The sequence below is a fragment of the Sceloporus undulatus genome, chromosome 1 (genome assembly GCF_019175285.1).
Source record: "Sceloporus undulatus isolate JIND9_A2432 ecotype Alabama chromosome 1, SceUnd_v1.1, whole genome shotgun sequence".
NCBI lineage: Eukaryota > Metazoa > Chordata > Lepidosauria > Squamata > Phrynosomatidae > Sceloporus > Sceloporus undulatus.
The window spans coordinates 258,084,097-258,103,851 of NC_056522.1; the positions used below are offsets into that span (position 1 = coordinate 258,084,097).

The window sequence follows — 19,755 nt, forward strand, 5'->3', positions numbered from 1 at the left end:
AAGTAAAAAGAGTTAGAAAAAACTTACAGGAAAGACTTCATATCCAAGCCTCGGTTCCGAATCTGCCCCACCATGTGGTCCCAGCTCCCTGGGTTGGAGCGGCTACGGCTGCCAGCTGTTCTTTGCTTGGAGCCAGCGGTGGTCCCTTGCCGTGACTGCCCACTCCGACAGCCCCGGGGGTTGCCACTGGCTGTGGTGGAAGAGTGGCTGGTGTGGGACTGGAGGTGACCCAGGCTCTGGCTGGTGGTGGGCTGGCTGTGGTTGGGTTTCTGGTGTTGGCTGAGTGGCTGTTGGAGACTCTGCTGGCGCAACAGGGTACGTGGGCGCTGGCATTTCGGGTCTCCTGCTGAGGTGGGGATATACTCAAGGGTAGTGGCTGTGGACAAGGTGGAATCCTCAAAACTTAGGGAGGTGAAGGGCAAGGGAAAGGAGAAAAAGGAGGAGAAGAAGGTAAAGGGACAAAATTGGAGGAAGGAAAAGCAGAGAGTTAGAGAGAAGATGCCCCAACACAGCACTCTCTCTGCCAGGCACCTTCGGAAGCCACAGACCATCTTGGGGGGTTGCAGCCCCACCTCTGCTTCTCGAGCAGCATCCAGCCCCTGCCCTGTGGACATGCTGTTTTGATTTTGTCTTCTTCGACCTACAGATGATCTCCAGTCCTTGGGTTTAGCATGTGGAACCGCTTGTGAAGTGACTTCTTTCTCCTTTTTCTCTTCTCCTTATCTAGTAAGGAGAACATGGAATGCCAACCCCCCTTTTAGAACTAATTAGGCTGCTTTGTGAAGGCAAAATCCCCTGGTGCCTGTCCTCCTCCTTCTGCTGCTGCTGCCGCCTGTGTGATACATGGCATGCCCAAGAACCACTTTCTCCACTGAATGGGTTGGAATCAGCGCATCTTACCAAAGTGGATTATAGCATGTACCAGAGTTGCATCTCCTCCCTCAAAACTCTTAGTAGGGTTGTGGCACCTCTATTTCTATCTTGAGTTTAGGTAGTATTGTCTTCTGTTATACAATTATGGAGTTTATCAGACAAGGGAAATTGGAAGTATAATCCAATGGCAATCTGAACACAATCATGGGGTTTAACATTATTGCATGATAGCCCACTACACACACATTCAGGCAATGGGAAGTCAGTCCAAATGCAATCATGTGGATTCATGTTATTGTGTGATAGACTGCCACATGCAAATTTGGGCAATGGCATGCTATTTTCGGGCAATAGGAAGTGAGTTCGAATGCAATGCACATTCATATAATTGCGCTAAACTAGCGACTTTAAGTGAATGCGTTCTGGCCCCACTTTCTTGTCATTTGAATTTAAGAGAAATTCCTCCTGTTTGATAAACTCCTATGTGTGTCACCTTTTCTGGGCAGATTTCTGTCCCATTAAAAACTGTATGAGAGCCAGAGATGCAACTGATGTAGTTTTCCATGCCACTACATGGCAAACTTCAGCTGCGGTTGTTATTGCTTGTTTTGCATGTCATGCAGGGCAAAACGCCACAGAAGCCTGCCCATTAACCAACCAAGAAACCCTGGAACTAAGGCAACATGTACAGATCATGTTAGTAGGCTTGGCATTTGCTAGACCAGGCACAGGTGACCTCTTAGTGTTTATAGTCCTGAAAAAACAGCTTATTGCCTTCCTTTGAATGGAAAGCCAATTGTCATTGACATTTGGGAAGCTGCTGGAGAAAAGGCCTAGATTTGAGGGTGGTTGTTGACCTGTGCCTTTAGACATGAGAGATTGCCAAAAAGCTGTGTGTGTGTGTGTGTGTGTGTGTGTGCACGTGTGTCTGTGTGTAGGCACATGCACATGTATGTATACATAGGATTTCAAATGAAGAAAAGGGGGTGGTAAGGAGGTGTTGAATTTTTCCTCCACCCTCTGCTTGCCCCATACCACACAACCAATCTTCCCACTTCTACCTCCTCCTAGGCATTTTTCTCGTATTTGGCCTTAACTTTAGTCTCAAATATGAAATTAGGAAAGAAGAATTTGTGAGAAAGATTGTGCAGCAGTTTGTGTGTCTGTGTGTAGTGTATGTGTGAGAGAGAAAGAGAGAGAGAGAGAGTTTCAGCATGTTACTTCTGCAACCAGCTGTCTTGCTTGGGGGTGGGAAGGGTGATGAGGCCATTGCTCCCTCCAAATAAGAATTCTTCCCTTCAGACAATTTTTTCCTTCAGTCCCCAGATTTCAAACACTGCAGTAAAACTTCAGATGAGCATCTGAAGCACCAAGGAACCAAGGCAAAGTTACTATAAACACAGCAAATGTAATAGGTAAGGTGAGAATGATTTTTCAGTATCTTGTTCTTTGGAATGCTAGAAATTTGCCAACTATAGAGAAAAACCCACAAAAAGCTTATAGAGAAATTTCATGTGCAGAGCAGAATACTTATTTAGGAGGGTCATACCCTCATTTTGTCCCCACTGTAGCTACATCCCTGCAACCATTTCTCTACTTCAATGTGATTTTGCTTCCTTCTTGATTGTCTCATATAACCAGTGTTTGAAGGTGTAAGTCTGTGATGTAAGAATCACCTGCTTACAGATATGATTGGGCTTGTTGGGGTGATATCTCTAACATTTGCTACCAGTCCAACATATCTCCAGGATCAGAATAGCTGCCACCAGTTTCCTCCATGGTCCTTACAGAATTTATCTATTGGGAACCATGTGCATACTGCAAAAGAATACATCTGGTTTTCTCCTTTACCTTTTTTTTTAGCAAGGAACTGCAGCCACTGCTTGTTGACTGCTGCTATACATGCACTTACTGTATTAAGTATATACCTTGAAAATGCAACTATTCAAATGCATGTAACACTCTCAGTACATGTGACACATAAACATTTGCATGGAATCCAGATGCTGTCTGTAACTTTGGAATTAGAGAGTGTAAGGGAAGAAAATGGGGGCACATTACTTTATTTATTTATTTAATTTATATTCCATCTTTCTCTCAAATGGGACTCAAAGCAGCTTACAATAAATAAGTAAGTAAACTGTCATCCCATGGACTGCAAATGCCTCTTGTGGAGGCAAAATAGAACAATAAAGTGTCAGGCAGGGAAATAGTTGAGCACACCCACACTCTGCTCTTCATATGCCATGAATTCCTTCCAAAACATAAAAATGGTAGCGAGCCTCTAATATCCACATTTGTGTACCATGTGTAGCGAGGCTCTTAGCTGAAAGGACAGAGGCATTAACTGGGAAAGGATGTAACATACAGAGCTTGGAAATGCCTACATCCTGGAATCCCTCAGAAATCAGGGTGTTAAACTCTGAATAGGACATTTTCCAAGATCTAGTAATATATGTAATATGTAAAATGTAAAATGGCTAAATATTTCTACATGAGAGAGAGGGACCTTTTGTGATCATTAGCCTGTGGACAGTGAGACACAAGACAGAACATCTGGCTCAAAAGACAATGCACAAAGTGCAGATAACTATCAAAAGACATGACATAGAGCCTCACAGCTAACCACACAGAGGAAGTGGCTGAGCACATTATCCAGACATATAATGCAGGTAATAGCTAACCATTCAGCCAAAGACAACAGAACAGGCATGTATCTTTATATTGTCGAATGGGAAAAAGAAAAACAACCAACCAAACAGGACGAAGCATGCAGGTAGGTTAAGGTAGGGCAGCAGGGGGTTGGGCATAGCCAGGGCTGTACATTTTCAGTTATGTCTGCACTTGCAACATTTGATGTGAAATGGATAGGCAATGATTTAGATTGTTGGAAAAAAACAGGAAGATTGAAAGCTGTCTTATACTGGTCTCCCCATTGATCCACCTAGCTTAGTATTGCACCCACTAACTCACAACAGCTGTGCAGGGATCTACTGCATACATTGGACATACTCCGCTACGGGCCTATACCCCTCCTTCATTTATTTAGAGGACCTTATATTTGTATTATTAGAATTAAAAGCTCATTGGCCTTACTGGGGGGAAAGCCTTGCACGGTGGGCTATCTCCCCCTTAAGACCTCCCATTATTTCCCCATTACCTCTTAATTACCTAAAGCAAGCTTTCATTTGCTCAAATATCTCTTGTAGCCCAGATTCTAAATCTTGCAGGAACTGCAGTGTTCAGTTTCACGACAGAGGACAAATTTGCACACTTTGTAATTTATTTAGAATACAGATCCTATTTCTATTTCCATAATAAAGAATTTGATTTCCCTCCCTTTTGGTCTTCAGAGGTTTGGTTTTTTTAAAATTTTAAATTCATGAACAGCCCTGTTTACAAATAAACTTAGAGATGAGGAATGAGTGTACTGGATGGGGCATGGAAGGAACATAGAATGGGGTATGATGTGGTAGCTGAGAAAGCAAGCTACTGAAGGCATAACTGTTAAAATTATGAAGACCACCTTTGGGTGAACTCCAGAAGGACAAGGCTGGCCACAGTCTCAGACAGAGATGACCAATCACTGAGGCATACAGATGGACATGTGACAGGAGAGTGGTCCACAGCTGGCTCATCAGCCCACCAATCTCATTGATTCTTCCCAAGGGATGAGCACTAGACAGGACTCTCTAGAGCAGCAGCCAGATGGGGCTGGTAGCCACAGGCTACTCACAGGCCAATTTGTGTAAAAAGTCAAGATTCTTAACTAAGGAAGCATGGAAGCCAGGGCCTCATAGCAGAAGGGTTCTAGTACCCCTTACTTGCTGCTGGCCTGGTCTGAAAGCCAACTTTACCAGAAGCAGGAAAAATGCTGATGCCAGAGGCTTACAATGGCAAAGTAGTTGGAACTTTTTGAATAATGCAGAAAAAGAGTAGGAGAGAGAGAGACTGAGAGAGATTGAGAAAGAGAAAGAGAAAGAGAAAGAGAGAGAGAGAGAGAGAGTAAGAGAGGAGGGGGATTGTTAAAAAAAAATCTGCATAAGCAGAGCCCATCTCTACCCCCTCCCCATTTTTCTATATTCAAGTGTATTCAGGCATACACTTACAACCAAGGAGGCTGCTTACAGATCATGCACTGAGCCCCTAAGCCCAGTCCACCTGCTGTGTCAGGCATAAGGCAGGAAAGGGCCTTTCCCAGCCACTGCTTTCTCCACATGCAGTAACCTCATTTCAGTTTTCTATCAAATTCTAAATTAGTCCAATTTTCAACCTCTCAGTCACAGGAAACTAAAATTGGTTCCTCTAGACCAGTAGAATATATAAATTTCTATCAAGGGTAATTGCTGTGTGGGAAGCAGTCCCAGTGCTGTAGGGGCTGTACCAGCCACACCTGGCCTGCTAGTATATCTGCGGGTAGTACCTTATCCCACTTCCAGTTCTCACCACGCAGGGCCACTGTGCAAGCGGACAAAGAAGGGCTATCTCAGCCAGACAGACAAAGCAAAGTAGCACTCTATCACAAAGACACACATGCCAGAGATACAGGGACAATCTGGGCACAAGACTCTTTGTACTGACGAAGGACATAGGACAGATAGGTTTACTCCACTGGAAACATTATTTAATCAAGAAACACAGCAAAACCTAGGGCTTATTTTAAATGTTAAAAAAATGGATATGTGGTTGTATGCTTTCATTAGCTGCCTGAACAAATGCTCTTAGCCTTAACTATCTTTTGCGTTCTCTACAGGATTGCTAGATAACATTTGGAATGTCTGTTTTTTTCTCTTTCATTCTGTTTTGAAATATGTGGAGCAGATATTCTGCAAGTTTTTGTGAAGAATAGGCCAGGGTAGTAAATCTACTGGTATACGTGCACCCTGTATAGTGGGACTGGGTGGGCCCTGGGAGAAAACTTTAATCAGTTTCTGTTATATGGGTATCTGAAATGTTCTACCATATGAAATCTTCTTCCTGCTGAAATGTATATTTTATGTCACATTTTGTAGCTGTATATCAGCACTAGTTCTTTTAGGATATTCTGGGCTTCTCCGAGTGCAAGAGATCACATCTTGGAAAACTTACTGTGACGACTGCCAGAATCCCCCAAACAGCATTGCCACTGGCTATTGAGGGGATTTGTGGAGTTGTACTCCAAAGAGATAAATTTCCAAAGTTTTTCATGTGAGCTGGAGTATTGGAATCCTGTTGGTGAGTCACTTTTTTAAAACAAGGATATAGTGATGTTGGTATTGATGGTGGGGACATAGGCAAAAGCCATATTGATGGTGGGGACATAGGCAAAAGTCAGGATACATATGCCCTTTCAATTCCTGAGCACCAAAGGAACCCATGGGTCAGCTTTATATCTCCTGACTGGGACAATCTTTGCTCCTGTCCTTGCCATTATGGCAGCACCAATGCCCCCTTTCCATGTCTTACCATGTTGCAGTCCCTGCCATCTATCATTTAGCCAGCAAATAAAATCCTGGGTATAGACCCCTCCCAATCTATGTATGTTAATTAGAACAAGTGAAGAGAGTGCATGCATTATGTGTAGATGCTCTTTTCTCACTTCCTAGTAAAAATGGAAGGTCATGTGGGGAAGAGGCTGCCCCAGAGATGGTGGTCACTCCATTCCCTAAAAAAAGAGAAAAGAATATGGTTCCAGGGCACATGATGTAAACTCTTTGCTAAAGCTAAGCATACCTGGCTTTGGTCAGCACCTATAAGGGAGACCCATGTATTCCACCTTGAGTGTACTGTCTTGTTTCATTGTTATGAGCTGTCAGCAGTTTGCAGAATTGTGAAAGAACAGTTTCTGGAAACAGGGGTATATGGTTTGACAAACTTTGCTCTGAGACTTGAATTTGTAGATATCACTCTGAAGATTGCCACTAGCAGTTGTCCATTTGGTTTTTATTTTTAAAAAATGCTGTGGTGCTTAGCAAAAGCAGATGATGGAGGGAAGAGCACAGTATCTAATGCCTTCGCACAAACAGATTGGGTTCTGGTGAGTCATGGGAGCAGTCAGAGTATAGAATGGCAAGTTAGCTTTGGCACCAACAGCAAAACCTAGTTGTCAGCTTTGATATTTATAGGCATCTCACACACACTTCACCTGCCCCCACCTCCACTGGTTTTTTTGACATAAAATAGTTTTTACTCAGGGTCAGTAAAACAGATAATTGTTGGCAATCTGAAGCATCACATAAATATCTCTAATAAACACACTTGCATCACCTTAGCCCAGTCTTTGTTCACTGTTTTCACCACAGCAACACACATAGCCAAATATTCCAATTGCTTTTGCCATGGAACATTGGCACTGCATCTGAATTGGGGAGAAACAGCAGTTTTGCTTCATTTGTTGTTTTCTCTAGATGCACCCATTATGAGAGCCCACTCCTTTCAGGAAAGCCCCCCCAAGGCCAGATTAAAGTGCTTAGGGCCCTGGAGCAATTCCAAAAATAGGATCTTTTCTCTACACATATGTGACCTAGTCTAGGATTAGTACAAAACCAAATCAAAGCAGAAGAGACAGCAGTACAAAAATCTGTGACTTCAATGGCTGTGATACCATGCATTTTGACTTAAGTTACTCAAGCAACACACAAAATATTGATTATAAAGGCAGGCAAAACTGGAAAATTAAGAAGAAAACACATTTTCTTCCTGTGCTGGGCCACTGGCCAGTGAATGGCCTGGAGCCACTGAACTGACTTTTGACAATCTGGCCCGAAGTGCCCCCAGTGTCCCTCCCTTATGGCCTTGGTCTCTGACTTTTCATACACTTTCACACCTCCACACTATCACTTGCCCATTCCCTTTGGTCCCAATCCATATGATAACACAGAGGAAGAGGGTAAGGTGAGTGGAGGCTGTTCTAGTCTTCCCATTTCTTGTCATTGCCACTGCTTTGCACACTCAGTGTGAGTCATGGGACATGCTCAGACTGTAGCTTTAACGCAGGGCTCATTCCTACTTACATTTAAACCAGTTTGGGATTCGCCTTCACTCCATGTTTATAAATCGATTCCAAAAGGTCCATCATTCCCACTATGAAAGTGGATCTTTTCATTATGTCCTTGTAATCGCTTCTTTTTTGGCACGATTGCCATACCCATTAGTTTGCACCACTTCCAAATGCATGTCAATCATCTATGCTTCATCAGTGACATAAGTGGCAGCCCAGCCTCTGGGTGGTGAGAGGGCGCTGGCAGACACTGGGCCTCTTGGCTGGGCATCACTCAGGAGGTGCTTCCCCCAAAGAGGTGCTCAGGAGCAAGTGCTAAAACTCTCAAAGGGCTCCATGGTATTTATAGACTTTTTGTAGTTGCAAAATCAATGAATCAAATCTTCTATGAATTTTTTTCTAAAAAAAATGTACCCATAGGTCACACCACAAGGCAGCGCTGAGGGGGGGGGGATGGTGGATCTACCAAAAATTGAGGAGAGATGGTAAACACCCCTCTGCCATTAGTTCCTCCCCTCCAGAATGATGCAATTCAGATCCATTGTTCCCACTTGTTGAACATGTTCTGGTATCAATTCTTTCAAAAAGAACCACCAAAGAACTAGTGTCAGTAAAGACTGGGGTTTTTGAGTTTGCCTTGCTTCATCACAACTGAAACCGATCTTGCTAGGATCAGAATCGGTTTCAAATGGCAACGGTGATCATATCAACTGAATGGCAATTTGCTTTAAATCATAGTCAGAATGAGCCCTCAGATCCACAGTGCAGGTCATTAACCTGGCTAAGGACATAACATAACAATAGATTTCAACAGGGTAGGCCCTTGGTAGCTCAACAAATGGACTACTAGCCATTTCCTTCAGCTACAGATATTTTTGAGAAGCCACAATGGAATGCTCATACACAGGAGTCAAAAACAACAAGAACTAGTTTACAATTAGATCTGGCAAGCTATCAGAAGACAACCCTACTACTGAATACCTCCCTGCTCAGGATACTACTGACTTCTACAGCTACAAAAAAGGGCTGAGATGAATTGCACTTCAGAATTACATACATGGAAAGTGCTCTTTCAAATCGCCCTGTTATTCACTGTATGTTTATTCTGAAGCATGTGACCAAAAGTGGCTTCCATGTCAGTGGGTGCAAAATGAATTCAAAGTTTTAATGTGAACTTTGAAGGAACAATGGAAAGACACTATCCCTAAAACAGGTTCAACATCTTGGATAGCTATTTTAAAGATCATACTGTAACAGAGAGGGGATGTATCACCCCACTGACATGGAAGTCATCCACTGCTATTAGTGCCCATTGCTGAAGATGGTTATAGTTATAGCTGGAGAGACCTTTAGCCTGACACATAATGGCAACAAGCTCCAATGTTTTACATAAACACCCTACTCAGAAATAGTGTTCTTTTGAGCTTTTAACCTCTGATTCCCCCCCCCCCCCCAATTTTTTCCCTTTACTCTGTAAGTTTGCTGGCAAGATTTGTACTTTGCTATTAGTGAAATTCTGTTTCAAATGATTCTTGCATGTATTTTGGATTATTTCTCAATAAAATTACTCTGTGTATGTGTGTGACTGTTTTTAATGCAGTCTTCCAACTCAGCTCCTAAGACATTCCTTGTCATCCCACCACACAGTTAACCACTCCATTGGGGTTTCACACTGACAACCTATACTTTCCTGTCTGTGTTCTTCATGACCCTATCCTGAAAGTAAAAGAAGTACACAGGCTCCCACCTCCCCCTTGCTGTAGTGCCTTCTGGGCCAGAGGTCCAGGCCAGTCCAATCCAGCAAAGTGTGCTTGTTTATTCATTCATTCATTTGCTCACTCACTCACTCACTCACTTGGATAAGCTGAGCTTCCCTGCTGCTAGATGGCTCTGCACCATTTGCCATCGGCCTCTCCCCGCCTTCCCAATGCTGGGCTCGCTGTGGGCAGACACGCTGCTCTTCATGCCGTCCTCTCGGAGCTGTGGTCTCTCCCCATGGCGTCCTTCTCGCCCCCCTGCCAGCCCTGATGTGGCCGAGGCGGCCAGCTTTGCACCTGACAGCAATGAGCCACTAAGGCCCGTCAAGAGAGGGGTCGGGTGGGCAGCGGCAAGTGGCCAAGAGAAGGAGGCCAAGCAAAGAGGAGGAGAAGAGAAAGAGGGAAGGATAGGGAGTCAGAGAGAGACAGACAAAGAAAGAAAAGAGAGAGAGACAGACAAGGGACAGACAGACAGACAGAGAGAAAGAGAGACATCAGCACTGCAAAAGAAAGGGCCAAGGAAAACCTTTGTCCCAGGCAAAGACAGCAGGCAGCCCTGGCTTGGCTGTGAGTTATGATGGCAGCCAAAGTTACTTTACTCCAAAGACAACGAAGGGTTGGACAATGGATAATACCATTAGGAGAGGCACTGTGCAGGCAAAGGGGAGAAGAAAGCCATGTTAGTGAAAGAGCTTACCACCACTACTACCACCATCACCACACAGTGCAGATGCAGAGAACACGCTGAGAGGGTGACCAAAAACGGGCAACCCCATCCTGTGCTGCAGAGAAGGGAGATGGGCTGGCAGGTGAAGGGGAGGAGAGCCAAGGGGATCAAGGGGGAGGAAGGGAGAGGGGCCAGCCTTTCTTAATAAGCTGCTTCAAGGCAATGGTTCTCAACTCATTGGGAGCACCATACCAGCCTGACAGGATGAAAGCTGAAGCCACTCCTCTCCTCCAAGACAACAGGACTTCAGTGCATTCTGGTCAGGCTCTACAAGGGCTTCCCTGTGTTGGCCAGGGCCTGCCACTGCTGCCTTTTTGGTGGGATGAAATCACCATGGATTTATGAGCCCCAAACCCAAGAACTGAAGTTGTGATGTCCAGCCCAGTGGCAGTAGTCACTGGCCTGATCCAGATTAACATTTCTGTTTCTATTGAGGACAAGGATTTGAACCACAGGAAGTAGCAGAGGGAACCCAGAATATCAGACAGACTTCCTACCAGTAAAGTACATAGTAAAGTACTAGTGCACATGCCAGTAGGTGTGAACCACTGGATGAAAGGGTGGGAAAGGGGAGAGGGCAAGAAGAAGGGAAGGCAGGAGGGGTTGCTCGTCTCCATGGACTTATGCCCATGGGGAAGGGGTGGAGTCTGTGGGAAGGGAGTGAAGTAGGGAAGAAAAGGAGGGTGAAAAGGAAAGCAGGAAGGGGGAAGTGGAAGTAAGGTGTGCATATACTCACTCTATATGATCAAATCAGTTAAAGAGAGACTCACTTGAGGGAAAGTCGTGGATCACCGTATGGGGCGTAAGGTGATATGTTTAGTATAAACTCCTTGGGAGGGTAGGAGCTCCATTTCTGTTGCACTGTGTTGTCATTGTTATTCCAAAAGTCTCTGTCTAGATCACTAGATCAGCCGGTGATGAGGGGAGAAAGAAAGAGAAAAAAAGGGAAATACAAAGAGAGAGACTCTAAATTTCTGCAAGGGGAGGAAGGAGAAAAAAAAAACCAAACCCATATGAACGAGAGCAAAGTTAGAGTGGTGATTCTTCCTCCTGTGGAAGGTAAGCTCTGTGCCTCACACCCAGATATATATCACAGACACACACACACACACACACGCATGCACACGCACACATAGAGGGACAGGTGTGAACAGGAGTTAGAACTGGAGAAAGACAGGAGCAGGTACCTCCAAAAGCTGGCAAGGAAAGACTGAGTGACAAAGAAAGAAAAGAAGAGATAGACAGAAATAGATAGATGGGTAGATGAACAGATAGAAATAGAGAGAAGATGAAATACAGGTTAAAGAAATGTCAGGTGGTCCTGCCCCTTGCCTTTTCACAGCTCCACTTCATCTCTTGAGAAGAATAATGGGTGTTTTACATGCAACTAGCTATTTCTAAATGAATAAAAGAAAACCCCCACCACTGCCCTCTTTTCCCATTCTTGTCCCATCCACCTAATATGGAACTTCTCTGGAGAAGGACTGCAAGAGCACTTGACACAATGACAGCACAGTTTTAAAAATAAGTAGGACTTTCTGTCCCAGTCCCTAAATATCAGCTGGATTTACTGCTTTTGCAAGGAGAATGAAGCTTATTTCAAGTTTCTGTGCAGAATATGTGCCTGAGATAAGATGTATGTTGTCGTGTGGGTGGGGAAACAGATAGAAGCAGCAAGATCTCAACCAGCAATGAAATGTGGGTAAGGGATTCTGGAGAGAGACTGCCCAAACTATTCCAGTGACAATCTGGAGTAGATTGTCACAAAGATTATCTCCACCAAGTGCATACCAAAGATAGTGGTGTGGTGAGGAGCAGTTAGAGGCTTCCATGTCAGGAGTGTGATGGATCAGTTCTAGTTTAATTGCATTCAGACTTTACAAGAGCTATCCTAAGTTCTGGACCTATTTTCGATATAGGATTTAAGACCTTGTATAGCTCCTTTAAATGCAGGATGGAATAAAATCTAGTGCAGATTCACCAAACTCTGGATACAGAAACCACTTGCTGCCTCTGGACGATGATGAGAAAGAGACAAGGCCATGGGATGTATATCTTTGGATGTGCCTTTGCTCACAGGTCATAGCAGTGACTCAAAATTTAAGATCATCACTAAACAGAGCAAGTTCTTGGTCTCTGAAACTTATTCCAGTGCCTGCCAGGGAAATTGCTCTGGAACAGGAGGGGCAGTAATAATAAAGATAACTATGTATGCCCATCCCAGGCTGAGGGCACAGCATGGCTGCATTGCTCTTCTGCTCAGTTGTGCAGAAAGAAGAGCCAGGGTGGAGTGATCTGCCTCAATTTGGAGGCAGTGAGCAACAAAATGTTCTCTAAATAGGTCATACCACTGTTCTGTGTGATTGGCTAGAGCCTGACTAAAACATCCCCACATGATTTTAGAGAAGCCCCAGCAGTTCCCCTGCACTTGATTCGTAGCACACAAGATCTGTGACAACAATGGCCTTTTGAAGTCAAGTGCTTTTCTGGCAAAATTATTAGAGACATCAAACATTCCTTCCAGGCTACATGCCTGCACTCAGCCCTTTTACTGCTCATTAACTGTCCTTGCCCTTCTCTGGCTCATGGATGAAAAGCCTTCTCACCAGCCTCTTGAGACAGATATGGAGAGGGAGAAGAAAAGCCTGGGACAAAGGGCAGCTGTATTTCACCCAGGACCTCTGGACCCATTTACAGAGGGCAGAGATGGGGAACATGAAGAACAATGTTGTGAGGAAGTGAAGCAGCCAGCCTCTCCACCACTGCATCTCAGCCTGCCTGCCACCTTCCTTCTGTGCCCCCTGCTTTGGGGTCAAAGGCCTCACAGTGGCCTCTAGTAAGACTGTCATGAGACTGTGGGAAGGAACAGTGATGCAGTTTCATAGCACATGGATCAGGTCACAGCTGTTCACATTCTCATCTGGAGCTCTTCCTCTGGCTTCTGGCTCTGTAGAAAGAAAGCCTTGGTGCTGTTGCTTTAGTGGTGGTCTTGGCACTCCATCAGGCATAATCATCGATAGCCACCAGTGAGACAGAATATATGCAGTCTTCGAGGCTCAAAACATACCAGGGAGATAAGAATCAATGTAACACATTTAGGAACAAAGAAAGTAATGTTGGAGTTGAAAGTAATTTTGATTTCAATACATCTGGTTTGGCTAAGGAATTTAGCTGTGGGAACCAGTACTATACAAAGAGCTAAGATACTGATGGACCCATATGTGCAGGGATTCAACACACATTTATACACAAGCACACACATTTACATACACACATATACATATGAACACACAGATACACACTATCATTTACTTACCTATTATGCACAATCACAGATAAATGCATGCACAAACATAAATGCACATGGAAGGTTACCAGTCTGCCTGTATGAGTATCACCACCAAAGTGGGCTTCCTTGTACCCACAACAGGAGGAGATACAAGGCATAAAAAATGCTGGACATCCACAATTTTGAGAGACTACTCTTTTACCAAATCACCACCACATCCCATGGGATCCAGCTACAGAGCTTCACCACTGATCTCCAGGGAACAAATGACAATATTCTGAAACAGCCTTTACTGTAGGAAATTTGACTTTGCAAACCACAGAGGCAGATGGCAGAGAGAAACTGAGGGCAAGCATGTATGATCATATTGGAAGGCAAAACACCAGTCATGTTATGAAACTGATATACTTAATCATGCTCTCAGGAACTGTGAGTTTTTAATCATTCCTGAAGATGAGATTAAATATCAGTTTCACCATATGGGAATACATCAGTGAAAAACTAAAATTGTGGGAACATGATAAAGAAATGTCACCCTGCTGTGATGCATTTCAATGTGTAGTTATCATATCAAATCACCCTATGTTATTGCTGTAGTATGAAGAAAATGGAGCAGATGTATGAAGATCCATTTTCAAACTGTGGAAATGGTGCAATTGTATTGGTGTGCATTTGGGGATTAAGCCAGCTATCTTAAAGTCTTGTGGCACCCCACAATTTGGCACAGAAATTTCATGTGCTACACAATCACAAGTCCCTCCCCACCACATTCCTTCTGTAAACAAGGTCTTTGTCCAGTTCCAGCTAACATGGCCAATGGCCAGGAGGGCACTAGGTGGGGGAAACCTTTTCTAAAATAAAGCTTTGATTCTATTACTAGGCAACTAAGGTTGCAATCCAAAATGTATTTACTAAACTGTAACTCTTATTGGACACAGTAGGACTTATTTTCAAAGAAATATGCACACACTTGTACTGTGAGGCTCCAGTCTTGTGCCACTTACTTGGACATCCGAGGCACTGAAATCAATGCAACTTAAATTCCAGTACCCATGTTATCAGACTGGACAGCAAGTTTTCTTTACTATACTTTTGTTCAGCCCTGAACCAACCCCTGTCAAGGAGAAAAAGAAGGGAAGCATTTACTTGGAAGAGGTCCAGCTCAATTGGCTGTTCAAAATCAACTCCTGCCAACAAACCAGAAATATTTTTTTTTAAAAAAAACATTGGGGTAGAGGAACAGCAAAGTAACACTATCTTAGTATCAAACTAGGAGTTAGGTTACAAGCTTAGAGTAGGCATAACTCAAAAAAGCTAGGTAACAGACTTAGTGCACTACTAAATTAAAAAGTCAGTGTTCCAGGTCTTTCTTCTGATGTTTTGTAATTCTCCAAACATATTAGAGTGGGTGCTCAGAGTATTTATCCCACTTCTTCTCCATAGCCTTTACCCTAAAATTTCCCAGAAAATGTTACAAAATGAAAACATGGAAGCCCATTTAAGATAATACAGTGGGATTCTGTAGAGAGGTTCTAGAGCAGATGTAAGAACTGGGAAGTCCTCCAGAAGTCCAACCTTAGCCAGCAAAACCAGTAGTGAGGAAAGCTGGGAGTTGCAGTTTGACAACAACTGGAGGGCCATACAGTTCCCATGCCTGATTCAGATGCTCCTACTGTGTATGTAAGGCAATGGGGGGTAGTATTTCTGGAGAACTGCAGGCCATATAATTCCATTTTGAAGGTGGCAAGGATAAAGCAGGAGGTGCAAACCTTCCAGATCAGGCGGAGAAATTAGACAATGGTGGTGAGACTAAGGACCTTATCGGACACAGTGCCAAGCCACTCCCATTCAGTGCTGAGGTGAATGGGGATGGCTTGGCACTGGGCGACAGAATGGGGCCATTTTAAGGACACTTTGGGGTGTGGTAAAATGCATTTTTTCTTGGACTAGCGTGGCCCCAAGTGGCTCCTTTCCTTGCCCATAATGGGGGGGGGGGGGAAATGTGTTGGATAAAGTCCTAAGGAAACTGTTTAAGACCCCAGTTTTCTCTTAGAGAAGACTTTTCTGGCAGCAGAGAGTGAAAGGGGGTTTAAATCAAAGTCACATCAACAAATATGCTTTTTACAATTGGTCCCACTGTTGTGTTGTATTTTATAGGCCTATGATACTGCACAATTTATTAGCCAGCCATTTCTTTGTGTGAGCACACAAGGTCTTTAGCCTTCTCTGCCAGAATGCTGGTGCCTCACAAACTACAAATCCCAGGGTTCTATAGGATGGAGCCATGGCAATTAAAGTGGTGTCAAACTGCATTGTTTCTGCATTGTAGGTGCAGCCTCAGAGTAGTTTGAGAGCAATATATATATCCATGGCCCAATACAGAGAGCCAAAAGTGCCATCATAGGGCCGATTTTAGGGCTCTGGAGGTCTGGGTGTCCATACACGCCCAGCCCTTCTAGTGGAGCCCGTGCACCATCTTGCCAGCGCCCTATCCACGTGGGGTTCATGACGATGATGCATGGGCGTCCGCATGCCCAAATACAGTGGTGCCTCGGGTTACGAAATTAATTCGTAACGCGGCCGCTTTCGTAACCCGAAAAGCCTTCGTAAGCCGAATTGCCATAGGCGCTAATGGGGAAAAGCCGCGATTCCGTGCGAAAAAGCCGAAAAAAGCACCAAAAGTTTTTTCGTAACCCGAAAAAACATTCGTAACCCGAAACAATAATTCCCTATGGGATTTTTTCGTATCCCGAAAATTTCGTAACCTGGGTATTTCGTATCCCGAGGTACCACTGTAGCACTCACTGGAAGTGGCGGCATCAGAGTGTATGAGCGCCATTATGGTGCTCCTAAAAAGAAGCTGCTCCAGTCAGCTTCTTTTTAGGGCGGGTGTCAGTGCCATGTGGTGCAGCTGCTGCGGCACCAATGAGGGGGAAAGATGGGCGACATGGAGCCGCTTGTCTGTCAAGCCCTATATATTTCAAAAACAGATTATGTGGTTGGCCATATATTTTGCCTGAAATAGCAAACTGATAGCTGTAATATAAAACATGGGAGCATAGTCTTGTTTAGAAATCTGAATAAAAAATAAGCCTTGGGTAGTTAATTAACTGTAAACCTCATGTCCACACTATAAGTGGCCAGGAGACTTTTGCTAACTTTCTGCCATGGGTAGGCTTGAAATAAAGTCCCTGAGAAAGATATAAACTGCTATTCCAGGAGGGGACTTAATGCTTGTTCTGATATAACTGAGCTCTTATTCTGATGTGTGTATATCAAGAATGCATAGTTGCCAATAAGCAAACATTATAGTATGGAACTGATTACTTGGGTGTCTGCAACTGTTTATGTCACAGGTATAAGAAAGGGGAATAAGTCTGAAATACAGAGATGTGTTCAGAGAAAGCAGTCTGCTAAAGAAAGAGAGGAGGAAAACAGGAAAGATGGAGGAGAAAAAAGGGTAGAGATCTGCAAAAATTGCACATGCTAATTTATAGGGTTAGGTACAAATTAAGAAATAACTGCTATAGTTTAACTAGAAATACATCTGAACATACTGTAGGAGAGTGATTAGGTGAACTGTGTGCCTCCTCACTAATGAAGCAGCAGCAGTAGTAGTAGTAGTAGTAGTAGTAGGTGCTGAGGGTGAGGGTGTTAAGAGAGGACAAGTGAGAAGCAACAGGGGACAAAAAGGTTATTAAAGGTTAGGACTGGAGTCTTGGGATGCAGTGATGTATCTAGAAGTTCAGAGATTACTTTCACTAGGAAGACAGTGAGGGCAATACAAAGAGGGCAATATTACTTAAACAGGGCATAATCTCAGGGTAATACAGGGAAAGCACTGGTGTGTGAATGTTGGAACAAGATGTATTTAATGGAAGTGGGAGCAGTTTGGAGAAAGTGTATTTAACAGGAAAATGTAGTATTGTGTAGAAGAGCAGGGTGTTTATGAAAATGCCAGAACAACTGCACACACTGTCCAATCGGCCATCCACATTCATGGGGGGTTAGGGGAACAAGACCCCCATGAATGTGGAAAAACCATGAATAAGCCAGTCCCCCATGTGGTAGCCATTTCTAGGGTGGAAGGGGTTTGGGGGACTGGATCGCTCCCTTCCTATGCCCCCTCCAGCACTGGAGATGCCTCAGAGAAGCGTTTCCAGGGTGGGAGGAGTTTGGGGAACTGGAGCACCCCCATCCTCTGCCTCCTCCTGGCCTGGAATTGGCTTCTCTGAGCCATTTCCAGGGTGGGAGGGGCTGGGGCAGAGAGAAAGCATGGGAGGGAGGGAGGAGGAGGAGTGCACCGATTTAATATTTGTGAATGACCAAATATTCATGGATAACCAAAACAGCTAATGTCAAACCCGTGAAAATTGAGGGCCCACTGTAATGGTGTCCAAGTGAAACATGGACACATGTGTGCTTAGGCAATACCAGAGTGGAGGAGATGGCCAGTGCTCTAAGGATCACTGAGGCAAGACTGAATGTGGATGCCTTGTTTTTCAGATGCAGGGTTGCCTGTAGGCATAATAGCTAAATGTTGTCCCCAAGGATTTAAGTTCACGCAGTGATTGTGATCCAGATACCTCCAACCCCTTCACTCCAGTAATCCCTCCTGGGACTTACTTAATGGTTTTCTTTTCGCTGCGGCCTCGGCTGGAATCTGGTGTTCCCACTGTCTCCAAGGAGTTTTTGTAACGTTTGCCCTGAAATTAAATGGAAAAGTGAAGGTGAGGATGGGGTTTACCTGTGACAAGGAAATGATTTTTTTTTTCTCTGAAAGGGGAACAGCAATAGCTTGTTTCCTTCTTCCTCTCTTCCAGTCGCACTACTTGTGGTTATTATCCAGGGCATGTAAGGCCAGTTTTGTCCTACAGACTATTTGCAAATAGAACATTTGCATAGCAGACTACTGTATCATGGTAATTTGGGGGTGACCTCCACAGAGCTGTTGGGTTTAAAGAAGAAAATATCCAACCTTGGCCACTTCACGCCCCTTGGTAATTAGAATGGAGTAATAACTTTGATTTAGCTTAAACTGAAAGCAGTACTCTATAAGGATGGCTTTACTTGCTGCTATATAGTAATTCCACACACATTTCCTCTTTGTAGATAAACCCTGCTAAGCAGCTAAGGAGGCATTTACCAAATCAAAGGAGAAGTGCCAAAATGATAAAACCAGAAAACAACATAAATATCTTATGAGAATAACAAACACAATCGTGTCCACAAGAAATACAAAGTGCAGTGAGGCTCATTAATGAATGACCTATTGTAAAACATGATATGTGGAAGGAAAGCCCCTAATATGGCAAACATCAAGTGACACATTTACATAGGACAAAAATGCTCCAGGCTACAATTCCAGATTTTCTAATACTCAGAATTTCTGAGATTGGATTTAAGAATATACAGTAGTTCAACTTTCCAGTTTCCTGTAGACTAACTTCCAACTGTCTTGGTTTAGTAGGAACAGTCTTCATTTATCTTGTCATCCCATTTGTAAAAGCTGTATTTCAAATGTCCAAGTTTCTCTCTTCTCCTCCAATTTTTCTCCCTTGTCCTCAGCTTATTTCAATTGCTACAAACTCAGTTTAAACTGAAAATGTACTTTCCATTCAGTTAGCACACCTTCGGGGAGGGGTGGAGACAGAATCCTGCCCTTCCCAGTAAGCTCATTTCAGTTTCTTTAGGCATCCCTAAACTCAGTACGTAAATTCCAAGGTTTCTCTGCTTAAAATAGTAGGTTTGTGTGCTCTTTCTCATTAAAATCTTTGTTCCCTTGTATTTGGGCCATAGCCTGTATTCTCTTTCATTAACAATTTTTGTTCCCCTTTTTCCTGGCCATATTATTTTGACCACACTTTGAGTGCTTGAGACTTAAACTACTAAGATATAATAAGATTTTATAAAGGTGGAATAATTTTGTAATCTTCCTCACCCCCGCCCCCTTGATCCTGCCTTTTAAATCACAATGAGATGGAAATATTCATGGTAAATTAACGAATACAATAGGGGCAGTGTGAACCTGAAGTGCTGGGTACTGTGTTTATTTCAAGATAACACTAATTTCCATTTTTTATTATAAAAAGCAATAAGAAAAGTGTTTAGTTTTATTGATAATTTCCCT

The 19,755-nt window shown here is 43.6% G+C and overlaps 1 protein-coding gene across 8 annotated transcripts in view; it reads right to left on the bottom strand.

Moving 5' to 3' along the window:
- Positions 1–19,755, bottom strand: part of SYT7 (synaptotagmin 7) — a 335,723-nt gene that overhangs the window by 74,204 nt on the left and 241,764 nt on the right. For 2 of the 8 annotated variants that reach the window (XM_042470253.1, XM_042470245.1), the window contains exons 3-6: positions 18,252–18,331; positions 11,107–11,238; positions 9,708–9,923; positions 28–402 (exon numbers count right to left, since the gene is read on the bottom strand). In XM_042470253.1, the coding sequence (XP_042326187.1) occupies positions 28–402; positions 9,708–9,923; positions 11,107–11,238; positions 18,252–18,331 (803 nt within the window). The remainder of the gene's footprint in view (positions 1–27; positions 403–9,707; positions 9,924–11,106; positions 11,239–18,251; positions 18,332–19,755) is intronic. The other 6 variants (XM_042470258.1, XM_042470268.1, XM_042470287.1 and 3 more) reach the window with 6 other exon arrangements.